Source organism: Rattus norvegicus, chromosome 4, assembly GCF_036323735.1.
Source record: "Rattus norvegicus strain BN/NHsdMcwi chromosome 4, GRCr8, whole genome shotgun sequence".
NCBI classification, from domain to species: domain Eukaryota; kingdom Metazoa; phylum Chordata; class Mammalia; order Rodentia; family Muridae; genus Rattus; species Rattus norvegicus.
In genome coordinates, this window is record NC_086022.1 from 60041558 (window position 1) to 60066482 (window position 24925).

At 48.8% G+C, this 24925-nt stretch overlaps 1 protein-coding gene and 2 long non-coding RNA genes across 6 annotated transcripts in view; 2 read left to right on the forward strand and 1 right to left on the reverse strand.

Moving 5' to 3' along the window:
* Klhdc10 (kelch domain containing 10) overlaps positions 1 to 4961 on the forward strand; it is a 57809-nt gene extending 52848 nt beyond the window's left edge. Inside the window, exon 10 of one of the 2 annotated variants that reach the window (XM_006236201.5) lies at positions 431 to 4961. In XM_006236201.5, the coding sequence (XP_006236263.1) occupies positions 431 to 640 (210 nt within the window). In that variant the 3' untranslated portion in view covers positions 641 to 4961. The remainder of the gene's footprint in view (positions 1 to 430) is intronic. The other variant, NM_001017456.1, reaches the window with a different exon arrangement.
* Positions 4674 to 10341, reverse strand: LOC134486570 (uncharacterized). Of its 2 annotated transcripts, none has more exons than XR_010065774.1 (2): positions 9952 to 10341; positions 4674 to 9777 (listed from the first exon to the last, which is right to left on the reverse strand). It is a non-coding gene; the product is annotated as an uncharacterized LOC134486570 (long non-coding RNA). The 2 variants fall into 2 exon arrangements; XR_010065773.1 differs by having other exon boundaries at positions 9899 to 10029.
* Positions 10287 to 12707, forward strand: LOC108350685 (uncharacterized). Of its 2 annotated transcripts, none has more exons than XR_005503501.2 (2): positions 10287 to 10515; positions 12351 to 12707. It is a non-coding gene; the product is annotated as an uncharacterized LOC108350685 (long non-coding RNA). The 2 variants fall into 2 exon arrangements; XR_005503502.2 differs by having other exon boundaries at positions 12355 to 12707.
* Positions 12708 to 24925: the final 12218 nt, after the last annotated feature.

The following is a 24925-nucleotide window of genomic DNA, read 5'->3' on the forward strand; positions in this document are numbered from 1 at the left end:
TAGAAGAAAATTATAAAACAAAACTGTAGAATTGGCCATGGTAATCCCACCACTCAGGAGACTGAGCTGGCCATGTCCTTTGAACTTAAAAAAGTCCAGTTCCAACTCAGCAGTTCATAAAACCTTTTATCAAAACCAAAAAACCCACCAAAGTCCTATTGTTTCTTTAGTAACCTACTCATTATATAAGTGGACTTGGCTTCTGCATAGGTTCAGATAGTGAGACAGAATAGTTCAGATAGTGTCTGTGGGGCTGTGTTGAGCCCAGGCCTGGCAGTCACACCTGGTTTGTATCTCCAGCCTGTGGAATTGTTTTGTTCCTTCTCGCCTCAGTTAGATCTAGGCTGTTCCCTTTCCTTTGCTGAGTCTCTGCCATGGTTACTATTTCTCTGGCGTTTGACTCTGTCTTCTAACTGCCATTTGTTCCTAGGCCGGCTGCATGTATATCCACGGAGGAGTGGTGAACATCCACGAAAACAAACGGACTGGATCGCTGTTTAAGATCTGGCTGGTGGTACCTAGCCTGCTGGAACTGGCATGGGAGAAGCTGCTCGCGGCCTTCCCCAACCTAGCAAACCTTTCCCGAACACAGCTTCTGCACCTTGGACTCACACAGGAACTCATCGAGCGTTTGAAATGAGGATTTCTGGACTGTTCATTGATACTGGAAATGTTAATTTAAAGAGACTCCTTTATTTATGGGCAGTGTAGAATGTGCTACAAAGAGGATTGGTTACCCTGATCAAGGCCTTATTCAGAAAATACATCAGATGCCTTTTTGTGAATGGGTTTAAGTCTGTGGACATCTCACTCTCTCATGTGCTTTCTTCTCTGCTCCCCTCCCTCCTGCCCCCATAATGCACCTCAAACTTCTGCATTTCCTCTTTCTCATGGGATTGAGGGAACACCCGAAAGTCCCGTAATGTTAAGAATCAAGAGAGATGAATCGTTGCCTTTTTTTTAATTTGAACATATTGACCATGTCAACTAACACTACAGATTAAAATATCATCAACAAACACAAAGCTTAAAAAGCCAGCAACAACAGCTGGTAGTCTGGGATAGAACGAGAACACTAGTCTTGGTAGTCCTGCAGGTTGTTCTTAGTGTTTCTGAGATGTGCTGAGTGCCAGACTCTGGTGCTTCGTGACTTGGTGTAAAGATTAAAGATGCCTGACCTTGACGAAAGCAGGCAGTTCAGACGACGTCTGATTTGTGATCCCTTCAATCTTGTGATGCTCCAGTGGTTAGCATTGGCCTGCCAGTATTTAGTGTATCTGTCACCATCACCCTCTGTTATTGTCTTTCAAATTAAGTGTATCTGGCATCAAGTTCTTTGTAGGCAGTTTTGAACTTCCCCTGCGCTTATTAATGGCTTTAAGTATGTCTTTGACCTCTTCATGGGGGCTGTAGATTCTCAGTGTAAATGTCGAAGGGCAGTAGAGTAGGGCACAGCACCCGCACCCTTCGGACTCACTATCTTCGCTTCTGCTTGGGGTGATGGGCCTTGCTAGCATAGCAGCGGTTTCTCTGTAAGCTTGTTTCTGTTTAAATCTCTGGACCACGTTCTTGCATTTTCTTAAGCAGTTGGTTCTTGATTCCCTCCTGAACTTTGCTGTCTGCTTCAGTGCACGCGATGCTGTAATTGCCTAGTAACCAGAAAAAAGGTCTTAAGGGAAAAGGCGCAGCATATCCTTCCTCAAGAAGCAAGTATCATCGGAAAGCCCAGCAGGAGGAAGGGGTGAGACAGGGTGACTTGCTTTTGTTGGTGAGAGATTTTAGTTCTTGGCTTTGTTTTGTCTGTTCTGGAGAGAAAAGTAACCTACGTTTTTACTCCTTTTGTCTTCAAGTGACTTGTGTAAGCCTGTGGGTGTCCATAGGTGCAGTCAGGATGCTGGAGGCCTGCAGGAGGGAGGGTGCAGCCAGACCCTGCTGTAGGCTCCTTCCAGAGGAGGCTTGCAGGAGATTTCAAACATATTTTTCCTTTAAGTGCCTCTTTTCCACCTAGCTTTACCATTCTTCTTCTTTTAGCCCAGAGGAGATCTCTTTACTTTGTATGAATTTAAAGTCACCTTTGAGTTGCAGTAAAAAAACGTTCTTGCCTGGAGTGCCATCCTAGGGAGGTCTCTTGACTTCTGCTCCCACCAGGCCGTATGCTCCATCCATGTGGGTTGAGTTAGTGGAGCCTTTGCTCTGCGATCCTGAGAGAAGCACTTACCCCTGAGGAGCTGCTCTTCTGGGGGTCCCATCCCCAGACCTTACCACCCCCTGGTGGTACGATTCTACTTCCTGCCACCCATAGGTGTGCTCCTCATAGGACCCTTTGACAGAGCAAGTCAGCCTGAGCGCCTTTGTGTGCTCAGAACTGTGTGACTCTGGGCCAGGTCTCCTGTACACGCGGTGGACATGTATCCTAAACTAAAAGGCCTTGTTTTCTTGGATGACAGATGGATTTTTGTCATTGGTTTATATAGGGTCCAAAGACAATGTTCAGCCTCTGTGCCCATGGTCCTTGGAATACAAAGAGGTCTCTGGTCCTGTTACACCAGAAAGTGGTGAGAGGGGCTGATTGAAGCCACACTTGTTGGCATCCTTGTTAAGCCCTTTGAAGGCAGTCTCTTTGAGATAGATGTCAGAGGCCAGCATGACCTCTTGTACCTTAGCAGTCTGGTTTGGTCTGAAGTGTCTTTGACTAGAACACAGTGGAAGCCAGGCAGGGAGCAGCTAAGCCGCAGCCACTCACATGCACACGCACACGTACACGCACACACTCTGGACGCCAAATGACTGTGGAGAAGGACTTCAAGGAAGGGGGCTGGATCCTCTCTAAGAGTCACCAGCATTTTGGTTTCTCTATAAGCAGCACTTGGATTCCCGATGGCATCACCTGGTGTGGGAAGGTTGTGGTGCCCGCTGCTCCTCTGCCATCTTTCCGCAGTCCTGGAAATGGAAGTGCAACACGTAGAAGCACGTGGTCTGTAAAGACAATGTGGACAGATGGCCGTAAAGCAGAGACACTACGTTTGTACCTATCTTGGGCAAGTCAGCTTACTGCCTTAAAGTTATGCCAAGAATTTCTAATGTGATCACAAGCCAACTTCTTGGTAAAGCTGGGTTTATTTCAGGTCCATGTTTTCTTACTCTAGTTATAAAACAACTTACTGTTCCTCAGTTTGTTAGAGGTGAGGGCTTCCCCATCCCTGTACTATCTCCTGTTTGCATGTGTTGCCCAGGAGTAAGGAAGTCCACTTGACAGTGTTGCCCAGGTGGAGAGTTAAAACCTAATATTAATACAGTTTCCCCCCACATACGCTAATTTATCTGGGAATGTAATACCTTATTAAATGATGCCTTCTTTACTCTAAGGTATTTTCCACTTTACAGAAAAGTGCAAACCAGTATGTAATAGGTTGAAACTTCACCTGCTTTTCAGGGCAAACACAACCCTTTCTTTCCACTGGCAGAAGTCATCTTTCAGGGCCTAATGACTTGATATAAAAGCTTGCTTTATAGCATTCGTGTCCAGTACAGAGCGAGATTTAAAAATTATATATATATAATGGAAATATTAACATTTCTAGATTAAAAGTATGACTGATCTTTCGTTATCCACAGTAGCAAGGTGAAAGCACACACAATCGAATTCCATAGATAATCAGTGTTTCAACTTCTCTGTCAAACAATTGATTTGCATATCTTTTCCCTTCCTATTCCTCTTCCACAAACACCCCCCTTTCACGGGACTAGTTGACAGCAAAGGAAAAGAGGCTCAAAGGAGGGCCAGCAGCCGGCCACCAGGCCAGGGTCCCAGTTAGCTTAGGAGAACGAGCACAAGTGGGAACCTGAAGCATGGTCTGCCGCTGAGTTCTCTGCTGCCTCCTGACCAGAGAAAACTCTTAGACACACACAGAAACCCCACCATCTGAGCACATTTCCTGGCTCCTGGCAAAGCTTGCTTTTCTGTTTCTTCTTTGGAGTTACCTGCAGTCTGATGTCCTGGTGCGCAGCAAGGGTGCTCTGTCCTCTTGGACTGTGTTGGTTTTGTCTCCTGTAAAAGCAGTTTGGTTTTCTGTGTTCTTAGTGATGTTTAGAGAGTGGCCCTCCCACCAACACTCTGGCATAGCACAAAAGCCATTTTCCCTTTTGTTCTTTCTTGTTTCCTGGTGTTGGGCTTCAGGGTGAATGAGGGAGGGTTCATTGTTACAGCTAGGCTTTTGAAGAGCTGGCTACCACAGGTGTAAATTCTATTGATCCCCAGGTACCTTAGAACTCTGGAAGCTTTGGCAGGGCCAGAAGCAGGCACGGTGGGGTTCTGGGACCTCCATATGTTATCACCTGTCTGAGTTTGTGAGATTTGGAAGAAAAAAATCTCTCCCCTTGTCTGGTGTCAAAAACAGACGTTCCGAGTTGTGCTTCGATGGTAGCACCATCTTCTTGGTGTTCTTTCCATGTTGCTAACCTTTTTTAAAACATTTGGGAAGTTTTTTAAAGGCCCGCTTAGCCTGCACAGAGCGAGTCAGAGGCCGATTTCACTAAGTAGTTTAATTGCTGTTGTGCTAGTTACACAGCAGGAATACAAAGGAGGCAGCAGGAAGCACACTGACTGGGGTAGGGAGAGTGCAGGCTTCTCCCTGCGGAGGCTGTAGGGATGGGCAGGAAAGGACAGCCTCCCTTTGGAGCTGCTATGAGGCTGGGCCAGGCTCCGCTCTTCCTGCAGGTATTCGAGGCCATACACAGTGCTCGCCTTACTTTAAAGCTACTTGCCACAGTCCTGTTACACAGTGTGGATGTCCTTTTGCAGTCTGGTGTGCATGCCATGTGATCAGGACAGCTTTTCCACCTCCCCTGGTTTCCTATGAGCAAGTAAATCTACCCTGAAATGTTCCATCTGTACTTATTTACCTTGTCAGTGTTCGCTATTGGTTTTCTAAAACAATCTGATCAATAAATCTCTAAATCTATTCGGTCCAAGTTGCCGTGATTGTCTGCAGTTTGCAGTAATTTCTCCACATGTGTGAGTTCTCTCCTGTTTGACATATACACCAGTCCTACCTCGGTCACTGGACATTGTTCATGCCCTCCACTGCCCTCCTCCCGCCCCTCTCTGCTCACCTGGAACTCCTGGACTCACAGTAGCCCTGCCTTTAGAACTCGGCTCTCAGCAAGGGAGCGACTGTGGGGAGGCCCCTCACTGCTGAGCAGTCTGTGTGGCGTCAGACTTCCCTGAGTGGTGAAGAACAGCTACAGGGAAGCATGAGGGCTGTGTGAACCCTGTGAGCAGTCATGGGACTTCACAATCCAAAGAAAAGGCCGTCATTGGAGCAGAGTCCTGTCCTGCAATTCTCTGGGGGGGATTAAACCACAGTTCTGAGCCCTGCTTCATCTTGTGGCCTTTCTCCCAGCAATATATCTTAACTCTGTTAGTCCAGAGTAGACAGGGACACTCTATCCACATCAAGTACTTTAAGGCTTGCCTTCTAGAATTGGACACATTCCATTGACTTTTTATAAGGACAGCTCTTTACTGTGATGATGAAAGTCTACAAGGAGGAGAAAAGGTACAGGCTCGCTTGTCCACCATATAGACAGTACATAGATGTCCTGTGCAGAGCAGTCTTCCTGCCTTTGCCTTATTTTCCTCCTAAAGAATAAGTCAATCTCTTTGACATTCATACTTTTGACCTGCAAGAGCTTTGAAAAAGACTTTAAGAAAAGAAAGAATAATAGTAGTGCACACCTTTAATCCTGGCCATTCCAGCCTGGGCTACATACTGAGTTCTAGGACTGCTAGGGCTACATAGAAACCCTGACTATAGATGATAGATAGGTAGGTAGGTAGGTAGGTAGGTAGGTAGGTAGGTAGGTCGGTAAGTAGATAGATAGATAGATAACCAATCCCCAGGATGGCTATAGGGCTACATGGAGACCCTATCCCTAAACAATGAGGAGAGGCCAATTCCCAAGCTGGAATTCTAAGGGGTTTGTAGGCCAACTGGCATGAGTGCTGAGAACTGAACTCCCCAAGTGCCCCATGTGCTTTTTTTTTTTTTTTTTTTTTGACTACCAAGCCATCCCTCAGTCTCCTCAGTCCCTGAGAAAAACTCGGACTGGGTTCCTTGGCTAGGCCTAGTGGGAGGGGAGGGGCTGCAGTATCTCAGCTGATATTCATGATTTTTGTTCCTCTGGATCCATGATTCTAGTTTATCAGAAAACTATTACAGCGCTATTAGAGGTGAACAGCACACCATGTTACCTAGTGTAATTAGGCTGCACCACTGCGGTCTCCACTCTGCTCTCAGCCAAGTCAGAAAGCCTTGTTTAGGGGCTGGAGAGATGGCTCATCGGTTAAGAGCACTGACTGCTCTTCCAAAGGTCCTGAGTTCAATTCCCAGCAACCACATGGTGGCTCACAACCATCTGTAACAGGATGCCCTCTTCTGGTGTGTTTGAAGACAGCTACAGTGTACTCATAAATAAAAATGGAAAAAAAAAAAAAAAAAGCCTTGTTTAGTGAAAGGATGTGCTCTCTACTTGCACTGACCACTAGGGTGGCGGCTACCAGCCACATGGGCCATTGGACACTCCAACAGTGGTTATGGTGACAGAATAAGAATCTGGAACTTGATTTAAATGTATTTAGATATAAACAGTCACACAGGGAGGGCTTCAGCCAGAGATTGGCAGTTTTAGGAAGATGTGGGATTGGAACAGGGTTGGTTCTCTCAGAAGCACGCCTCCTCTCTAGAACTCCCTTTCCCTTGGGCGTGGTTTATTCATGAGTCAGAGGAAGTGGACTAGCTATGAGGGACCTTGGGAATGTAGCCTTTGGTGAGTAGGATGCTTGCCAAAGGCGTAAACTCTGACTGGCCTAGGGTGGCTACCACTCCTTAATCTAATTCTCCAAATGTCCGTCCCGCTGTGTTTGGTGTCAGCTATGTAGACTAGGCGAGCGCCACACTGTGGCATGCTCACGTTGTCGTACTGGCGTGGACAGAGGAGGAGGAAGAACGAAGCCAGCTGCAGAGCAAGCGGGTAAGCCGCTCTACACATGGAGAGCTATCACAATGCCTCCGTGGGAAAAGCCTCCCTGTGCAAGTGGCCACCTAAACGCACACAAAGGTAGAAGGCGAGATGCACCTGAGGTTATCTTCTGCACACATGTAGCAATCATTCAAAAAAGAAAAATACGTATTTATTAAAAATGAAAAATTTGGGGTCCGAATCCCCAAAACTCAGTTCTAGGTATTTTTTGTTACTGTTATTTTAAATATTTTGAAAATAAAACATGTTATTTTAACAAATCTCAGTTCTGGGTGAGCTGGTTTAAGGATTTGGGGACTCCGTCTCACAGCTGCTCACTCTCCTCCTTGTTCCTAATTGTCCAGCAGAGAACTGGAGAGCCATGGCCAGAATGAACACTGACCATTGCTTGTCCTTATCACCTTGATGTGAGGATGACAGTCTGATCAAGCAGACTCGTCCCTTCCCTCCCTTGAGAACCACTGAAGTAAGAGAAAATGGCGCTAGAGTCATTCTCCTCAAGTGGGATTAATGGTGTCTCCTGACACCCCACTGTGAGAATTAAATGACTGTAGAAAGTACTTAGACTACTGCAAGGGTGTTAGTCACTGATGCTCTCTACAGTGCGGAGGCCGCAGATTGACACAGCCACTAGACAGCATTCTAATTAGAGACGAAAAGGACAGTATCCAAAACAGACAGACAGACAGACAGACAGACAAGCCATCATGACCTAGACTACTCAGTTCTGTGGCATTGAGACTAGAGTGGAGGCTGGGGATATATAGCAAGGTGGTAGGAAACCTGCCTAGCATGTGACATGGGTGCCCTGGGCTGGACCAATGGCATCTCCTTCTCCTTACAAAACAAAAACCAAACAACCTGTTTTGTTTTGTTTTGCTTTTTTAGATGGTGTGAATATGTCTTTTCTCATGGAGTCTGTAGTTGGAGTGATTTGAAGGGTACAGCTGTTAAATTCCTCCCTCGTTCACATGCAGCCTAAGTGGCATTTGGGGAATCTTTTAAGAGCCAGTTCTAGAGAGGGAAAAATGAAGGGGAAGGAGGTGTGTTTAAAAAACAAAAATCTGTTGTTGTAAGTGTGTGGTTTTTTGGTTTTGTTTTGTTTTTGTGTTGCCTGAAGCTTATTCCTCACTATCTTGTCCCTTCATAATACCAAGCAAGAACATTATTGTACCACTTTTTTTTCTACCTCCTTAGCTGAGTGAATAGAGGTGGAGGGGACCTTCCATGCCCAGGAGACCCTGCACATTAGCCATTCTGCTTCACCAAGGTTCGGAGCTCATAGCCTCACATACAGAAGTGAGCTCTCAGCTCCCACAGCAGCCGGGCAGGCAGGAGCACAGCTCTTGGGCTGGTGAAGGGAGGACAGAGACAGCTGCACACTTGGGTCACTTACTATTTTTAGTACCCCACACAAAGCCAGGATCCTCACAGCAATGGCATCTGTGAAATATATCGGGTGTCAGTGTGTGTCACCCCAGAAGGGGCAGGCAGATCAGTTTATCTTTTTTGAACCGTCTCACTAAAGCTACCAAGAATCCGAGTCTTTACCAATTTCCAAAGTTTCTCCCACCCCCTTGTAAGAGAACAAATTTAATCAGAGCCCTGTGACTGAATCCCTTATTTACTTCCGGAATTCACTCAGATCAGGGTTCAAGATGTCTGCATCTGCTCCTTGCTCACCCTGCACTGCCTGCCACGCAGATGAGGCCCTCTGGAATGTTGAACATGGCGGCTGCGCCCAGTTGTCCGCCTGTCCACCTGGTTTCCACGACTACAAGGCCAACCCCCAGCCTTTCTTCCTCCAGAATAGCAGAGCCGTATGCCACATGCGGCAGTCCAGTCTTACTCCCTCCACTTTCTGCCTAGTTAATTTGTGCTGGAGCCGGCCCGATGGTGCACTTGATTTTCATCCCGGCAGTGCAGGTGGATCTGTGAGTTTGAGGCCAGCCTGGTCTATACACTGAGTTCCAGGCCAGCCAAGGCTTCTTAAAACAAAACCAGAAACCAAACAAAAACATTGTGTTGGAACAGAAGCTTGACGTCTTACTTAGCCTTCATAGGAGGACAGGCCAAGGTCCACCGAAGTGTTGTTGCCAAGGGGGTTGGTTACCAGCTCTCTCAATGTCAAAGGAAGGGTATCCTTGTTAAGAACTCTCACCCTTCCTGCGCCTCTGGGTGCGCGAAGAGCTTAAATTAAAGAATCGGACCCTTCCCCAGGTTGGCTGGGCTCCGCGGAGCCGCAGTGCTGCACGATGAAGCCTGTGGCTGGGACACGCTTGAAGCCAGCGCCAGGTCCCCCAGGTGCCACCGCCAGTCACTTGTCGCGGCAAAATTCCCAGTGTTCAGGCCAGGATTTTCCGAATGTAAGATGGCCTCGTGCTTCACAGAGAAGCCGCCCAGGGTGGTTTCTCTGCCGCCCCCTGGCGGGCAGCGCAGGGCCTGGTCGTGGGCACCGTGGCTGGCAGCGGCCGGTGCCCAGGCTAACTATGCATCTAGTGGATACGCAACTGGCTGGGATGCCACGGGGCACAACCTTGTATTCAGGCAGATAGCACCCGGGGGCAGGGCTTCTACCCAGCAAACCAGTTTGAGGACAATAACCAGGTACTGAGGACAGAGCCAGTTAGCTGAAGTCTCAGAGCAGCAGACAGAGCTAGAAAGCGTTTTAGGGACAGCACCCACCTTCTGGCGCCTTCTGGAAAGGGAGGAAGCCGATGATAGAAGCCAGAAGAACTGCAGGGGGAAACGTGGAAAGTTAGGAGAGGCAGTGCTCGAAAGGCACTGATATATAATCGGAGTTCGCTCTCTAAGGCGTTAGTTGGGAGATTTTAAGTTCGAGGCTATGACAACAAACCTCTTGGTAAACAGGGTGAGACCGCTTTGGCCAGGGTACTCAAGAGTACATACACAGAGCAAGGCATGGCCTTCAGCTCCCATCTCTTTATCCTGGGGTGGAGGACAACCTGAGCACAGCAGTCACCCTGCGGCAGCACCTCCAGAGGATGCCCTGGACACCAAACTCTGGCCTTGAGGGAGACAGGTCCACATGGAATTAGCACAGGGGTACCAGGGGGCTAGGACCTTCTCCACTAAAGCTTCACTGGGTGAGGATCCTCCCTTCCTCCACAGCCCCTATGTGATACAGCAGTGCTGTTCTGCAAGAGGGGCCCGGGGCTGCGGGGGAGAGCCACTCCAAACCGGAATGATCTGGTTTAAGGCGAGCTGATTCCCCCTCCTGCTCTCCCCCGCCTTCCCTTCTCCTCCTGCGACAGGCTGCTTTCTGCCGCAGTCCCCTGACCAAGGTAAACAGGAGGGAGGAAAGAAAGCTCTGTTTCCATGGCAACCTAGAGGGCGGTCGATATGGCTCTCTCGGAAGTGCTTGTATGACTTTAGGGGGAAAAGAGGCCTCACTGGAAAAGCAACAGGGAGGAAAGACCCTAGCCATGTTCGTGATGGTGGACATTCTGGAAGGTGATGTGGGCCTGGAACAGGGGAGGTGAGGAGCCTGGCACCCTCAAGTGAGGTGGCAGATGTACTTAACTCCAGGGGCTGGATTCATTCCAGAAAATCCACCATCAATCCGAGAAGTATCAAACAGGTGCCAGAGCTCTCAGGGCACACGCTTAGACCCTCACACCCTGCTATCCTATTCCAGAAAAGCTCCCGTGGCCGCTCTGCTAAGAGGCAGCCACCGGGATGAGACCCAGGGCCAAAGACGGGTTCTGTCTGAAAGAGCCCCTGGCCAGTTAGTTCCTTGATGGGTGAGCTAAGAGGATGCTCCAGCTTCCTTTCTTCTCCAGACTGGCCCAGCTCCTTCCTGTGAAGGAAAGAATAACTCCAGGATGGGATGATGGGTGTGGGTCACCACCTCCTAAAGGAGGACTGCCCTGTCACTCTCCAGAGGACAACTGAAGTCCTCACTGACCAAATACTTACCACACATCGAGACTTTTCTGAGGAGCACAGAGGGCTAGAAGCTTTTCAGGGTTTCTATCAGCTTCCTCAGAAACTCCTTCTGTGGAAGCTTGGGGGAGGTGAAGCAACTTGCCTTGTCTGTAGCTATCATCTGAGTAGCTGGGCTAGGGGAAAAGAGACAGAAGCTGCGGGCTGGTCCTCTTCCAACCCCAGAGAGGCAGCAGTAGAGGTAGGGACGATGTGGAATCTGTGAGGTGCCTTGGTTTCTTCAGGCCAAACGGTGACTCCTGGCCTTGAGGCTTCCAAGCTTTGGAAACCCCAGCCCCGCAGCCTTTTCACCTGAGCCAGTGGAAGCATGTGGTCTGCCTGGGGGATACCTCTGAGACCGGAACAAGGCAACAAATCAATGCGGTTTCCTTGTAAGATGCCCAGAGAGGCCACGCCTCAGCTCTTTCCATGGCGTGGGGATTCCAAAGCTACCTGACCTTAGTGTCTCGCCGTGATGTTCCCTTTAGTCCAGCCGTGGTGTTGCTCTTTGGATAATGAGGTGTGTGCCTCATTGGGGCCTTGTCACCAGTGACTCTCTCTACCTGCAATGCTCGTCCTCCTGCATTTATGTGGCTTTGTCCTCCATCTCCAGTTCTCCATTCAAATGTCGTCTCAGTGAGGAAGAGCCAATGTTAGTGTGCTGCCAGGGAGACTCCCAGGCCTTTGCCCTGACCCCACTACCGGCTCTGTCTGCTTCCCATCTCCCTTCACGTTCATAGAGTTTCCTGCCTGTTAGTTCCACCGTCGGGAGGACAGGAGTTGACTCTATTTTGTTCCTCCCATCTCCCTTAGAGCCTGGACAAAGTAGGTATTCAATAAAGTCTTTCAGATGGCTAGATAGTTGGGGGCCTAGGTTTAGGAGGTAGCATCCTCCACCTGTCCTGCAATCTATAGAGGCCTGTGGTGCAGAACTGCAGAGTGAGGTAACACACTTCCGGTGAGGCCCACAGAGGGATCCAGTGTGTCACTACTCAGTAGAAAAAAAGCAAAAGCTTTAGCAGAGGAAGGGGATGCTGCACTTGGATAGGCTTGGTCACTGCAGACAGGCTGTAGGAATCATCCTGGTTGATAACATCTAAAGTATGACTGGAGTGATTCCGGTCAGCCTGAGGCCCACTGGGTATAGCAGAGGAAGGCAACAGCCCAGGCGTACTTCCTGCCTCTCCTTATGCCTAGGGATCTGGGGGCTGTTGCAGGTTTATTAGCAATGGGCCTGCCCTCTGAGCTTAGAACTTGGGTTGTGTGCTGAGTGAGAGCCGGCCCTGTGCGCTGGGAGGAGATGCTGGGGGTGGGGGAAGGGGCAAGAGGCCTCCACCTGTAAGAACTGTAGTCTCTTCTCTCAGACAGGGAGCCTTGGCAGCTGTGACTGGAGCTCTGCCTGCCCCTCTGCTACCGACCTCCTTGGGTGTGTGTGACCACCGTGGCAAGTTGCAACAGTTTCTTCAGTCAACCCCCCCCCCCCCACACACACACACACTTGCAGTGTGAGTCACCTTCAATTTCCTGCCTGCCTGCCTCTTCCCTGATGGACCTGATAAATCCAGGACAGCTTTTATTGCTTTTGGCAAAACAGTGCCATTAAGATTTACGGAGCCAAAAGCTGGTACAATGTAATCTTCAAAGTAATTTACACAGCGAGTTTCAGAAGATGAAAAGTTAGCGTTTCCGAGGTAATTTCATAAAAAGGATTATCAGATTAATCACTGTGTCGATTTAATCGTGGTGTCTAAAATAATTAATTAGCTTGCTTGAAGTCAGCAATGCAAAGAGGACCTCAGGAGGAATACAAACGGCCATGTCAGACGGAAGCATGTTTGGGGCGACGGATCTGGAGAGGATTCCTTACCTCTGGAGAATCTGGTACGAGCTCGCTGGCTTAGAGAGAAGATAAGAAAATGAAGTGTGGCCTGGTGGCACGTACCTGTCCTCCTAGCACTTAGGAGGAGGGATCATGAGCTTAAAGACAGCTTGGACTTCACAGTGAGCTCAAGGCTAACCTGGGCTACACAGTCCTGTTTCAAATAAACAAGTAAACAAGTGAGAGCTGAGAGCAGATAGAGCTCCAAGTCCTGGGGACAGCCTTCGGCTATGACTGCTGCGTGCTTGTCGTCCTCTGCCGTGGGAAGGCTGATCTGCCATGTGCTGAATTGCCTGGCGACACCTGGAAAATGTGTCCAACCATGCCACGTCGGAGTGTTGACAGGTTGCCCGCGATCGTAGACCCAGGTGTGAATTGCAGCCCGCTGGTGAAATTACCTGCAAGTGTTGCAAGCTGGAATGGAGGCGGCACCAGCTGGGCGAGTCATAAATGTGGTCCGTATGGTGCCTGTACCAACACAGCTCTGACTCACCCGCATGCTTCAGAGCAACGCTGTGTGTGTGCGTTTAGTACTGTGAGCAGCCGGATAGTGTCTTCCTCACCTTCCCTGCTACTGCCGGGGGAGGTGGGGAGAGACTGTCCCAACCTACAGCACCTCTTGACCATGACACGCACAGGTGCCCTAGCTGGCCTCCAGAGCAGTCTTTGAGGGAGAATGCTCTCCCCTGGAGCCTTTTCTTCACACCTCAGAGATTGGCCTGCCCAGCCAGTGTAGCCCGAGCAGTGCTCCTTGGGAAAAGGACAACCAGAGAAAGGGCACTTGATGGTGCATCCGGCCAACAGCAGCACATTTATTTCCCTGACCTGGGAGGAGTCTGAGGGGGCAGGCAGCCAGGTGAGGGTAGTCAAGGGGCTCGAGCCACAGAGAGCCAGCCCTTCGGTGGGGAGGGTGAGTTCAGACAGTGGCTTCTTCCTCCACAGTCCTCGGAAGGAGGGGAGGAGGGAAGAGTAGAAGCCTTTTCCTCACAGCCCTTCTGAGAGCGGTGCTGAACCTCCCAGCTGAGTGCTCCCCGATGCCATTTCTTTGCCCCTCTTTTCTAAGGACATACCAAGTAAGGCAAGGGCTAGGCCATCCCATCCAGTGGGGGGCTGCCTGTGCCCCCAGCAGAGTGGCCCTCCCGGTCTGGTCTGGGTACTTGGGCTCTCTTTCCATGGTCCCTAGAGTTATGCATTTCTGTACTACCGAAGCTCTCCTTGACCGCTCCAGTGTTGGTGCCTGCTGGGGAATCGTCTCTTCATCTTCCCTTCGCAGGCCGATGTTCAGAGTCTTCCTCTGAGAGCAAGGCGGAGAGAGAGTGATTAGAACAAGACAAACAGGGGTTGGGGATTTAGCTCAGTGGTAGAGCGCTTGCCTAGGAAGCGCAAGGCCCTGGGTTCGGTCCCCAGCTCTGAAAAAAAAAAAAGAACCAAAAAAAAAAAAAAAAAAAAAAAAAGAACAAGACAAACATTTTGTCTATGAGTGTACTTCCTGCTTGTGGACTTCCAGTGTCTCCTGGGGGAGTCTGCTGAGGGGCCCTTCTTGAAGAGGCCATGCTGGACTTTTGGACCTAGAATAGGGAAACAGAGGAGCTGGGCTATGGGTAGAGATAGGATGCAGGAAGCCCATTCTTCTGCTTCTGCTTCTTCTTTCCTCATCTTCCTCTTCCTCCTCCTCCTTCCTTGTTCTGCTTCCTGCTTCCTCCTTCCTCCTTCCCTTCTTTGTTTTTGACACAATCTCACCATTGCCCAAGGCAGCCCTGACTGCCTGGTCATCTTCTCAGCTTACCCAACGCTGGGATTGCAGACAAGAACCCCCATCCTGGGCATCCAGTGATATTTTAGATATACTTTGTTTTAGGGCTCAATTTTGATGCCCATGGGAAGTAATTTTTTAGTAACTTTGAATTACAAAGTGGGGTTGTAGCTCTCTCTTCCCTTGGCAGGCCGAGGTGGTGCCATGCATTTCCTGTCCACTCTGCCAAGGTTATGGTAAGAAACAGCTGGTGGCTTCCGGGTTACTGTAAAGTTACTGAATTCTTCAGAATTTGACTGAGTGAAGTCCGTGCATTTCGAGAGGCCGACTGGAATCACAGAGTGTGTCCCTTCCTTTTTATGGAATTGATATTGAACATATGGCCTTTTGCATGCTAGGCAAATACTGTAACCCTGAGCCACATCTCCAGTCCTGGTTTTTACTCATTAATTAGTTAATTGTGGTGGGGATAGACCCCAGAGCCAAGCACATGCTTCCAAGAGTGAAGTGAGGACGGGGTGATGAGGCTGTCTGCTTGTTGCTCTGAGATGGCTGTCCAAGTAAGTCCACCCATGACTTACTCTGATCCTCCCACCAAGCAGGGAGTGCGCTAAGTCCCTGGACAGAAGACTCTGGAGGACTTCGTGCTTTAGAAGCTTTAATTAACAGTTCAGCTTGAGGGTAAGGGGAGGTTAAAAGCCTATGAAGACACTTGGTATTGGGCAACTCTTTTGGGGGGGACTTCTCCCTGCGTCAGGGGGCTGCTGTTAGTCTAATTCTTATTAAAACCTGCAATGCCACACCCCTAAGTCACCCAGGGCCAGTTTTGGCTTTGAGGACGTGCAATCCCTTCCCAAATCCTGCTGCACAGGGACTCCAGATGAGGTGCAGCCCCAGGGCCTCCTCACAGAATGGCGCCTTCACTTCTGCAGGGTCTGAAGATGAAATAGCAGGAGGAGTTGGGCTGATACTGATCAGAGGTAACATGACCAGGTTCACTAGAGCCCTGTGAACACCTTGAAGATGTCTGGGTGGGGGTTCTGCCCACCACAGCCACCCAGAATAATGAAGGATTTATATGCACAACCACAAGGCTTTGACGGGAGAGGACAATGGGGGCTAGGAGGAGGACTTGTTAGAGATCCCAGAGTGTTAGTGTGAGGAAGGTATTGACTTAAGGACATATCTGCTGCCGTGGACATGGCCCCACCCCTGCAAGCGTACCCCAGCAAACAGAAACGCCACCGTTAACTTGGGCTCTTGTGATGAAGTGCTGTCGGGGAGGTCCTCACACAAGAGGTGCTCCGTTAATAAATCAGAGTGGCTCAAACCTGTGTGTCCATGAAAAGTCTACAGCCGACTCTGCTGGAAGTGGAGCCGCCATGTGCCCTTGAGAATTACAACCAGAGCTCCCGACCTCACAGCGGCCACTTCAAGGTGAAACAGGAATTTCTCTTTGTATAAGGTACCAGCCACAGGAGCCACACCCTCCATATCAGATAGGACATAAGACACCCCTCATGCCTCAAGTACCACAACCCCCAAACCAACCACCACAAACCACATACAACACACAACACCCCTTACAAACTATATATACCACACACCCCACACTACCCCATAAACCACACATTTCATACTGCCTCTACAAGCCACACACACACACCCAAAGGCCTCCTCACCACAATATACCATACACAGCCATACACAGCCCCACACCACAGACGTAAATTCACTACACCCGCATACCCAAATGTATCAGGAGCCCATTTAACCTTGGCTTGGCCATGAATTGAATCTGGCAGGGACTTAGACTCTGCAACTGACAGCCATGAGCACCATCCATTCAGTGAGTTATACAGCAGGCAAAGGGTCCCGATGGGGGCTCACTGCGTGTTCTTGTCGCCAGAGGTGAACTTTGTCACTCAGGTCATGGCTGTGCAGAAAAGCAAAGCCCCCGGCTGCGTGGTCACCAGCAGTGCTGTAAGTGGCCCTTGGAGCCCAGCGCTGAGATTTACTGATCTCATTTGCAGATGGAGAAAATGGCTACAGGGAAGGAGTGACGAGCCAGAGGTGAGGCAGCCAGGGCCCTGGGCAGCTTAAGTGTTCAATAAATCCACTGAGTGAATCACAGGCCAGACACACACACACACACACACACACACACACACACACACACACACACACACACACCCCGTCTCCCCCCGTCTCCTGAGTATCTGGCTCCTTCACTCCCTACTCCAGCTGCTCTGGAATGAAGGTAGCAAACTTAATGATCGAGGAAGGGCACAGTGATCTCCGGCCCCCTTGTGTGGATCTCGTGTGGACCTGCTGTAGATGATGAGGCCAAAGTAGCACTGCATCCAAAGGGGAGCCCAGAGCCGGGGAGATGGCCCAGTCAGTAACACATGCAAGGACCTGAGTTTGAGTCCCAGGACCCATAAAAAGGAAGCAACAAAAACAACGGGGTCGGGGCAGGCGCTTGTTATCCCAGCACTGGGGAGGTAGAGACAAGCAGACCCCTGTTCACTGGCCCACCAGTCCAGCCTACTTGAGTTTCAGGCCAGTGAGAGACGTCTTCCTCTCACAACTACCAGCTTCTATGCCGCCACCTTGTGCTACTCCATTCCCTCTGTTGGGAGCTCAGTGGAATGCCTACCCAAGCTCCTTGTGAGCGAGGAAGACAGGAGAGCCAGCTCTGAAAAACATGGTGAAGGGGTCGCAGTGAGTCTCCTGTGCCCTTTCACCCCAACTCCTGGCAGACCGATGGTTGCTCTACGGCCAAGATGATTAGGTTTCTTCTGCCTATAACTTCCCATGCTGTGAAAAACTGGCCACCAGAGTTGGGGGCAGCTGTGTTAGTGTGGTCTGCCCACAGATGCCTCTGGGACACCCTGGCCAGGGCAGCTGAGTCTGGATGCCTCAGGGTCAGGATGTACCTTTTCCACTTCAGGGTGAGGGGATGCCGGGTGTCTGTCTGGGCTTTGTCCTTCTCAGGAGACCCCCAGTGAAGGTAATCCTGTGAGAGAGGCAGTCCTGCCAACTGCCTTCCTCAGAGCTTTAGGTCTCGTTGTGGTGTGGGGTGAAAAGGGGCAGGAGGGTGGAGGGCACTGGGGAGAAGTGTAGCTCTCTAAGTTGGGGAGAAGCCACAGGCTGTACCCAGAGACAGAGACAGAGGCAGCTCTGGCCCCAAGCCAGGAGCAGGTGGTCATTAGAAGCCAGGCTCCTAGCCCATCCTCGAGAGGCCCTGCAGGAGCTCTGGCCCCTTTCTCTCTGCCAGCTGTGCAACCTGGCATGGAGCAGTACCCAGGAGAGCCTGCTGCGTATGCAGCTGCCCAGGGGACTGGCTTCGTGACTCACTCTCCCACTTGCTAATCATTCCCCTGTCCTCTGCCTGGCTTCTCGTACAGCCTGCCTGCCCCTGGAGAAAAGCACGCCCATCTGACACCTTACTCGCCTGTCCTAGCATCCCTGGCATATTCATCATCTGCCCTTGCGGCTGCATCTGCTCCGTGCAATCTCCATGCCCAGCCTGTCACCTGATGCTCCTGTCTTTCCCAGGGTGTAGTCTGCACTGTTCCACCCACTTCCTTCGGGGTGCACGTCTTGCTCCCAGCATGCGGGCTGTGCCAAATCAGGAAGCCTTCAAGTAGCCTCTCCAACCACCTCAGCATACAGGACAGGATGGGAGTAAAATTCAGAGTGTAGTAGTCAGCATCTATTTTCTCAGGGCACGGGGATTCTTTCCCATGAGTCCTGTCAAGGGCGAGAAGGATGGGCAGCCCTTTGTCTCTGACTAGAAGCTACAACAGTCTAAACCCAAGTTGGCAATGGGAGGCCCCAGGAGTATCAGATACGGCCTGTGCTGGACCACGGAGGCAGCCAGGTGAGAGGGAAGGGAGGAAGAAAGCCCCTTGCGCTAATTTCTGGCAGATAGGCCTGATGCCAGTTCCCAGCAAGGGCATCCACACCTTTCTGGGCTTCCGCAGACCCAGACATTTATCTCCAACCACTTCTAAGCTTTCTTGGCCATGACAAGAAGGGGAAAATTCTCACCTAAAAGCTGAAGCTGTGAGAAAAGCCAACGTTATTGTGTGTGTTCTTTCATAAGTATAACAAAGCCCGTCTTAGTGGGAACAGATTTTGGCTTTACAAGCCGTGACTTGGACAGGTGTAGGGGACCCTGCCCTTAGGAGGGGCTGAGAATGGTTTAATCCTCCAGTGTGGCTGTCTTGAAATTCTACAAGGAGCCCCGCTTTTTAAATTTTGTTCCAAGTTCTGTAAATTACATAGTCGATGTGCCCCAGAATACTTAGAATGTTGGCCAGTGAGAAAGACTAAGAACTTATCAGCCATGGTTTTACTTAAAAAAAAAAAAAAAAAAGTCCACCTGTGGATGGCAGAGTCATTAGACATTTCCTTGCTCCAGTACCTGAGGAAAGCAGAGAGTGAACTTATTAGCAAAGTGCTCGGTGAGGGTGGCATCGTTCAGGTGGCCTGACAAACCCTACCTCCACAGCAGTCACCATCCTGGAAACCGGGCTTTATCAAAGCTCTGTGGGCACATTCAGACTTACCCCTTAGTAGCGGCCCATGTCACCTGATGTCTGTATTTCCACAGTGTTAGGGCTATGGAAACATTTCCCAGACTTCCTTGCAGCTGGATGTACCCATGTGATGAAGTACAGGTTAACAGGATGTGTGTGGGAGTAACCACCACTGCCTGGACTTAAGAAACAGCTGACGTGTTCCTCTGCTTTGGGGTTGTCGTTTATTCTTGTCACTTGTGTTACTTTTAACATTGAATGTGTATGGGTTTTAGTCTGCATGTGTGTCTGTGTGTGTGCAGTGCCCATGAAAGCAGTATGGGCATTGGATTTCCTGGAACTGGAGCTACAGGAAGTTGTGAGATGGCACATGGGTGCTGGGAACTAAACTCAGGCCCTCTGCAAGGACGAGCGCTTTTAACACCGTACTCTCTCTCCATCCCTTGGGTTGTAGTTTTGATTTCTACTATAGCAGAAAAGATTTTCTTTTTGAAGATTTATTTATTATGTATACAGTGTTCTGTCTGTATGTGCTCATGCACCCAGAAGAGGGCACCAGATCTGATTACAGATGGTTGTGAGCCACCACATGGTTGCTGGGATTTGAACTCAGGACCTCTGGAAAAGCAGCCAGTGCTCTTAACCTCTGAGCCATTTCTCCAGCTCCTAGCAGAAAAGTTGTAAATCCTTGGACTAAAGAGTCAGAAAAAAAATTTTATTCACTGTAGTGACATTCTTAGGAATTCTGGAATTTTGGACTCTCTAAAAAACACAGAAATATAAGAAAGTGTTTTCATTTTAATCCCAAGTGTGGGGACATGGGGCTGATTCAGACTGTCCACAGCAGCTGACTGTGATTTGCCTCATGCTCTAGCAGAGGCGTGGTTTCGCCAGCTGCGGAGAGTTTCTGCGATTGTGTAACATTTGGAATTCTGGGGACATTCTGGAGGGTATATAAATGTGAGGTCATGAAAGGCAGGGTTGGGGGCTGTTGGTTGGTCAGGGGGTTCGTTGTGGTTTGTTAGTAGTTATGCTCTAAGAAGAAATAAAAGGAAAGAAATTAGATTCAGGGGGTGCTCTCTATCTAGTGATAGGGAGAGAAATCGGAGGTGGGGTAGGGGGATAAAGGGTAGGAAAAGAACTCATGAAGTAGCAAAGAGACAAGATACAGTTCACCTTACTGTTCCATAGTAGAAACTTACAGAAGGGATTACCAGCACATAGCCGCTGTTTAATGTCCTGTTCCTTCAACAGGAGGGAAGGCCAGTGTACCATTTCTACAAGGGAAGACCACGAGGAAGCAGTTGAGTCCACTCATGTATGTACAGTAACCAGCTGAGCTGAGGGTGACAATGGCTGCTATTGCTGGATGCCAAGAAATGCAATTAGGTACATTTTGTTGCTGTGACTAAAGAAGGGACAACAGAAGAGAGGTTAACTGGCTCACAGTTTGGTATGATATGATCTATTACTGGAAGAAGGAATGGCTCACACCTCAGCAGACCAGGAAACAGGAAGCATGCTAGAGCTGTAAACCTCAGGGCCTATACTGGGTCCTATTTCCACAAATTTTCTATAGCCTTCCAAAATGGTGCCATCATCTGGAGATCAACTGGCTATACACAGAGTGCTGCATTTTACGTCCACATGCTAACAGGTATGGAGAAGTGACAGATCTTGGCCAGATCTTACTGAAGACAGAAAAGTATACAACTGACTGTCACTCTAGCTCCAGTGACTCTGATGCCCCCTTCTGGCTCCTGTGGGCACCTGCACTCACATGTGCACATACAGAAATGTGCACGTGTACATTATTTTTGTCTTTATTTTTTTTTTTGTTTGTTTGTTTTTGTTTTTGTTTTTCGGAGCTGGGGACCGAACCCAGGGCCTTGTGCTTGCTAGGCAAGCGCTCTACCACTGAGCTAAATCCCTATTTTTGTCTTTATATTCCATCAAATATTATAGAAAAATTTGTTTCAACAAAAAGGCGATCATTTTAGCAACTCTGCCACTAATGAGCTTTTGTGAATAAAATTAAGAATGACTAGGGCTGGAGAGATGGCTCAGCGGTTAAGAGCACTGACTGCTCTTCCAGAGGTCCTGAGTTCAATTCCCAGCAACCACATGGTGGCTCACACCATCTGTAATGGGATCCGATGCCCTCTTCTGGTGTGTCTGAAGACAGCTACAGTGTACTCGTATAAATAAAAAAAAAAAAAAAAAAAAAAGAATGACTACTACCTGTCTTTAAATTCTTTTCTTTTTATAAAAACAGAATCATTAAACAACTATATAATAGTTTCCAAAAATATTAAGAAATTCTAAAGCTAGGTGGTGGTGGCGCAAGCTTTTGATCCCAGCACTCAAGCAGAGGTAGGTGGATTTCTGTAAGTTTGAGGCCAGCCTGGTCTACATAGAGAGTTCCAGGACAGTCAAGGATATACAAAGAAACCCTGTCAGGGAAAAACAAAAACCATTTTAAGAAGTAGTATACTGGGCTGAAGAGATGCTTAAGTTGTTAAGAGGTTAAGACTGTTCTTTCAGACGTCCTGAGTTCAATTCCCAGCAACCACATGGTGGCTCACAACCATCTATTTTAAGATCTGATGCCCTCTTCTGGCGTGTAAGCATACATGCAGGCAGAATAATGTACACATAATAAATAAATAAATAAATCTAAAAAAAAACTGTAAAAATATTTTTTAAAAAAGTAATATACCTTTTGAAAAGCATTTAAAAAACAAACACCAAAAATCCTTCGTGTTCCAACTTAGACAAGTGAGTTTAAACTCATGTATTTTCTTCTATCACTTGCATAGTTTCACACAGTTATAGGTGGTTCTGTCCCCCATTTCATCAGCCTCCAGACTTTTTCAAAGCTGTATGCTCACTAACAAGATGCCATTCCACATGTATTAGCATCTCACCTCAGCATCTCTGGGGGGAATCTGAGGTGACTGACTGTCTTACTGACCTAACACTGGACACTAGGATGGGGTTTTGTTAAGCTACACTGTGTGAAGGAAATAAAGTATCTTCAGTCTTCTTTACACTTAACAGGTACCTACCACAAACTGCTTCAATACAGACAGATGTGTAATGAATAAATGTCTACCACAGCTGTAACTGGAGGCACAGGCCTAAAATCCCAGCTACTAGAGAGGGGGAGGCAGGTAAATTTGAGTTCAGAGCCAGGTTTTGTTAGGTGCTTAAATTTTAAAAGGGTGTGGTGGGGCATAGGCACTGTAGCTTAGTGGTAGGCTCTTGTCTAGCATGTGCAAGCCTGAGTTGGGTTCCCACTACTGCAAAAATAATTCAAAAGTAAATAACAAAATAAACCCACACAAGGAATACTTTTAGATGTAGCTATTTTTTTTTCTGTTGATTATATTCTTAGAATAAATTTCCTCGCTATCAATGAATCATTTTTGGCACTGCATATTATAGCAGATTGTATTTTCCAAAGATGGTCACGCAGCTGTCCGTGTGCCTGTGTTTGGTGAGTAAAATCTATCTTCTGGGTTATCTACGTGTAAAGTGTGACATTCCTCAACTGAATGGTAGAGGGCTGTGCTCCTTCCCTCGAAGCTCTTTGTAGCAGAAATGCTGGAGCTTCCAAGGCCTTTCTCCCTTGCCCTCTCCTTCTCTCAGGGCAGCAGTCAGGTCTTTGAATTTGAGCCACCGTGCTCTGAGGAAGACCAGCTGGCTTATGGAGGTTGCGTGTGGGTACCCGGCTAATGTCCTTCCTGTTACTGCCCTCCTGACAGCTGGCACCACCTACTAGTCCCCGAGTGCACAGCACTCATGATGCTTATCTTCAAGGCCCAGATACTGTGGAGCAGAAAGGAGCTGCCCGTACTTAGCCTGCATCCCTGATGCTGGGAGAAGTGCCAAAGTGTTTGTTGTGATTTCCCACACACCTACAATGACTGCAGTCCTGCAGTCCACGTGCAGGTTTACCTGCATATTGGCTGCACAGCCACCAGCGGGAAAGGAAGGAGTATGCAGATCCCTCGGCCGCGTACCTCCCAGGGACATCTATGCTCGGTCTCACTTTACATCTGTGGTTCGCTCCTCCAGGGGGAATTGTTTTATTGCTGCTCACAGTTCTTAGCAGAGTCTAGAGCCTGCGCTGGTGTATGTGTTTGTGTGTGCACATGTGTTTGTACATCTGTTGAAAAAAATGTAGCCAGAGTGTGCATTTGTAAGACTATGAGCAGGTCAGGCAGAGGCTGGTGAGTCTCTGAGTTTGAGACTCAGCCTATCCTGGTCTACAGAGCGAGTTCTAGGACAGCCAGAGCTATACAGAGAAGCTTTGTGTCAAAAAACCAAAAGAGAAAAAAAGAAAAAAAAAAAAAAAAGACCAGGTCACATTGGGCTTAGTTTCTTTATCAAAGAAGGTATTGCAGAAAGCTGTCCTCCAGTGTCCAGCGTCCACATGTGCACCACGGCCTTCCTAGGTCAGATTCTCTAGTCCAGTCAGGCGTGCTTAGGGAAGACTCAGTCAGAACACACGGCCACAGCACAGTGGGGTCAGAGAGCATTCCTCACGCTCACTGCTTCTCCCCGAGTCTGCTGCGGGCTGAGATGACGAGGCTATGGACAGCTCCAGCTCCAGATGGCTTGTCCTTCACAGCCATCTGTGCACCTCTTACGACTGGATCCACTTCCATAGCATCCACCGAAGGGGGTGGGAGTGGGGACAGGAATGCAGAGCGGAGCCCTCCAGACTTTTCCTTCCTCAGATCTGGACTCGGCCGACTGCCTTGCTTTTCTCTGCTACCCAACCTGCTGTGGAGCCCTCTGTGGTCTTCAGCACAGAAGATGTATTCACTGCAAATCCCAGCACAGGAAACTCAGTGAGCTCTGTTTATACAGTCCAGTTATTAGCTCAGCAAACATTTACCGAGTACCTCACACATTTGCTTTCAGACTTCAAGGAACTCACAGTCCATGGGAGTCTTGTTCGCCTCCAGTTGTTCAGGCAGCACCCACCAGGAGGGTCATGAAATAGACACCTGCAGACCCCTACACTGACAGTTTTAAAAATTACATCGACCCATGTGTATGTGTGTGGGTACACATGCCACAGGGCACATGTGGAAGCCAGAGGACAACTTGCATGAGTCAGGTCTTCCCTTTCACCATGGTGAACTCTGTCAGGCTTGGTGGCAAGCACCTTTGCCCACTGAGCATCTCACCACCCATCACCAACTTTACAAAGTACTGGCAGTGAAGTACAGATGTGGTGAAATTGAGATACAGCAAGCATTTCAAGTGAATGAGAGTTGTCCTGGCTACACAGAAGCATGTGGTGTTAGTGTCCATTAAAGGGCCATATTTGGATGTGGCTTTTCCTTCAAGCTTGATCCAAGCCACTTAGTGTAGACAGATCTAACCACTATTTTAAGGTCTTCCACTCCAGGGATTTCTAAAATGGCATCCAAAAAAAAAAAAAAATGTTTTTTCATTAAAGAATTCATGCAGAACACATTGACCTGAACATAGACCGTGGTGTTGAACTGATTTAAAAGATGGTCAGAGCTCATGAGGGAAGCCATGCAAACCCTCAAGCCACCAGGCGTGGCACCCATGGCTTTAATGCAAGACTTCTGCAAGTCTCCCTAGTTAGCAAGGCCTGTCCAGCCACAGGGTGGTCTGGATGATACTCCTCTTCCAAGGCACACAGGGGCCTTTCTTTGCAGCTGGAGTGCAGTAAATTAGTGCCTATATTCTGGGCCAAAGCCATCAGAGCTGCTC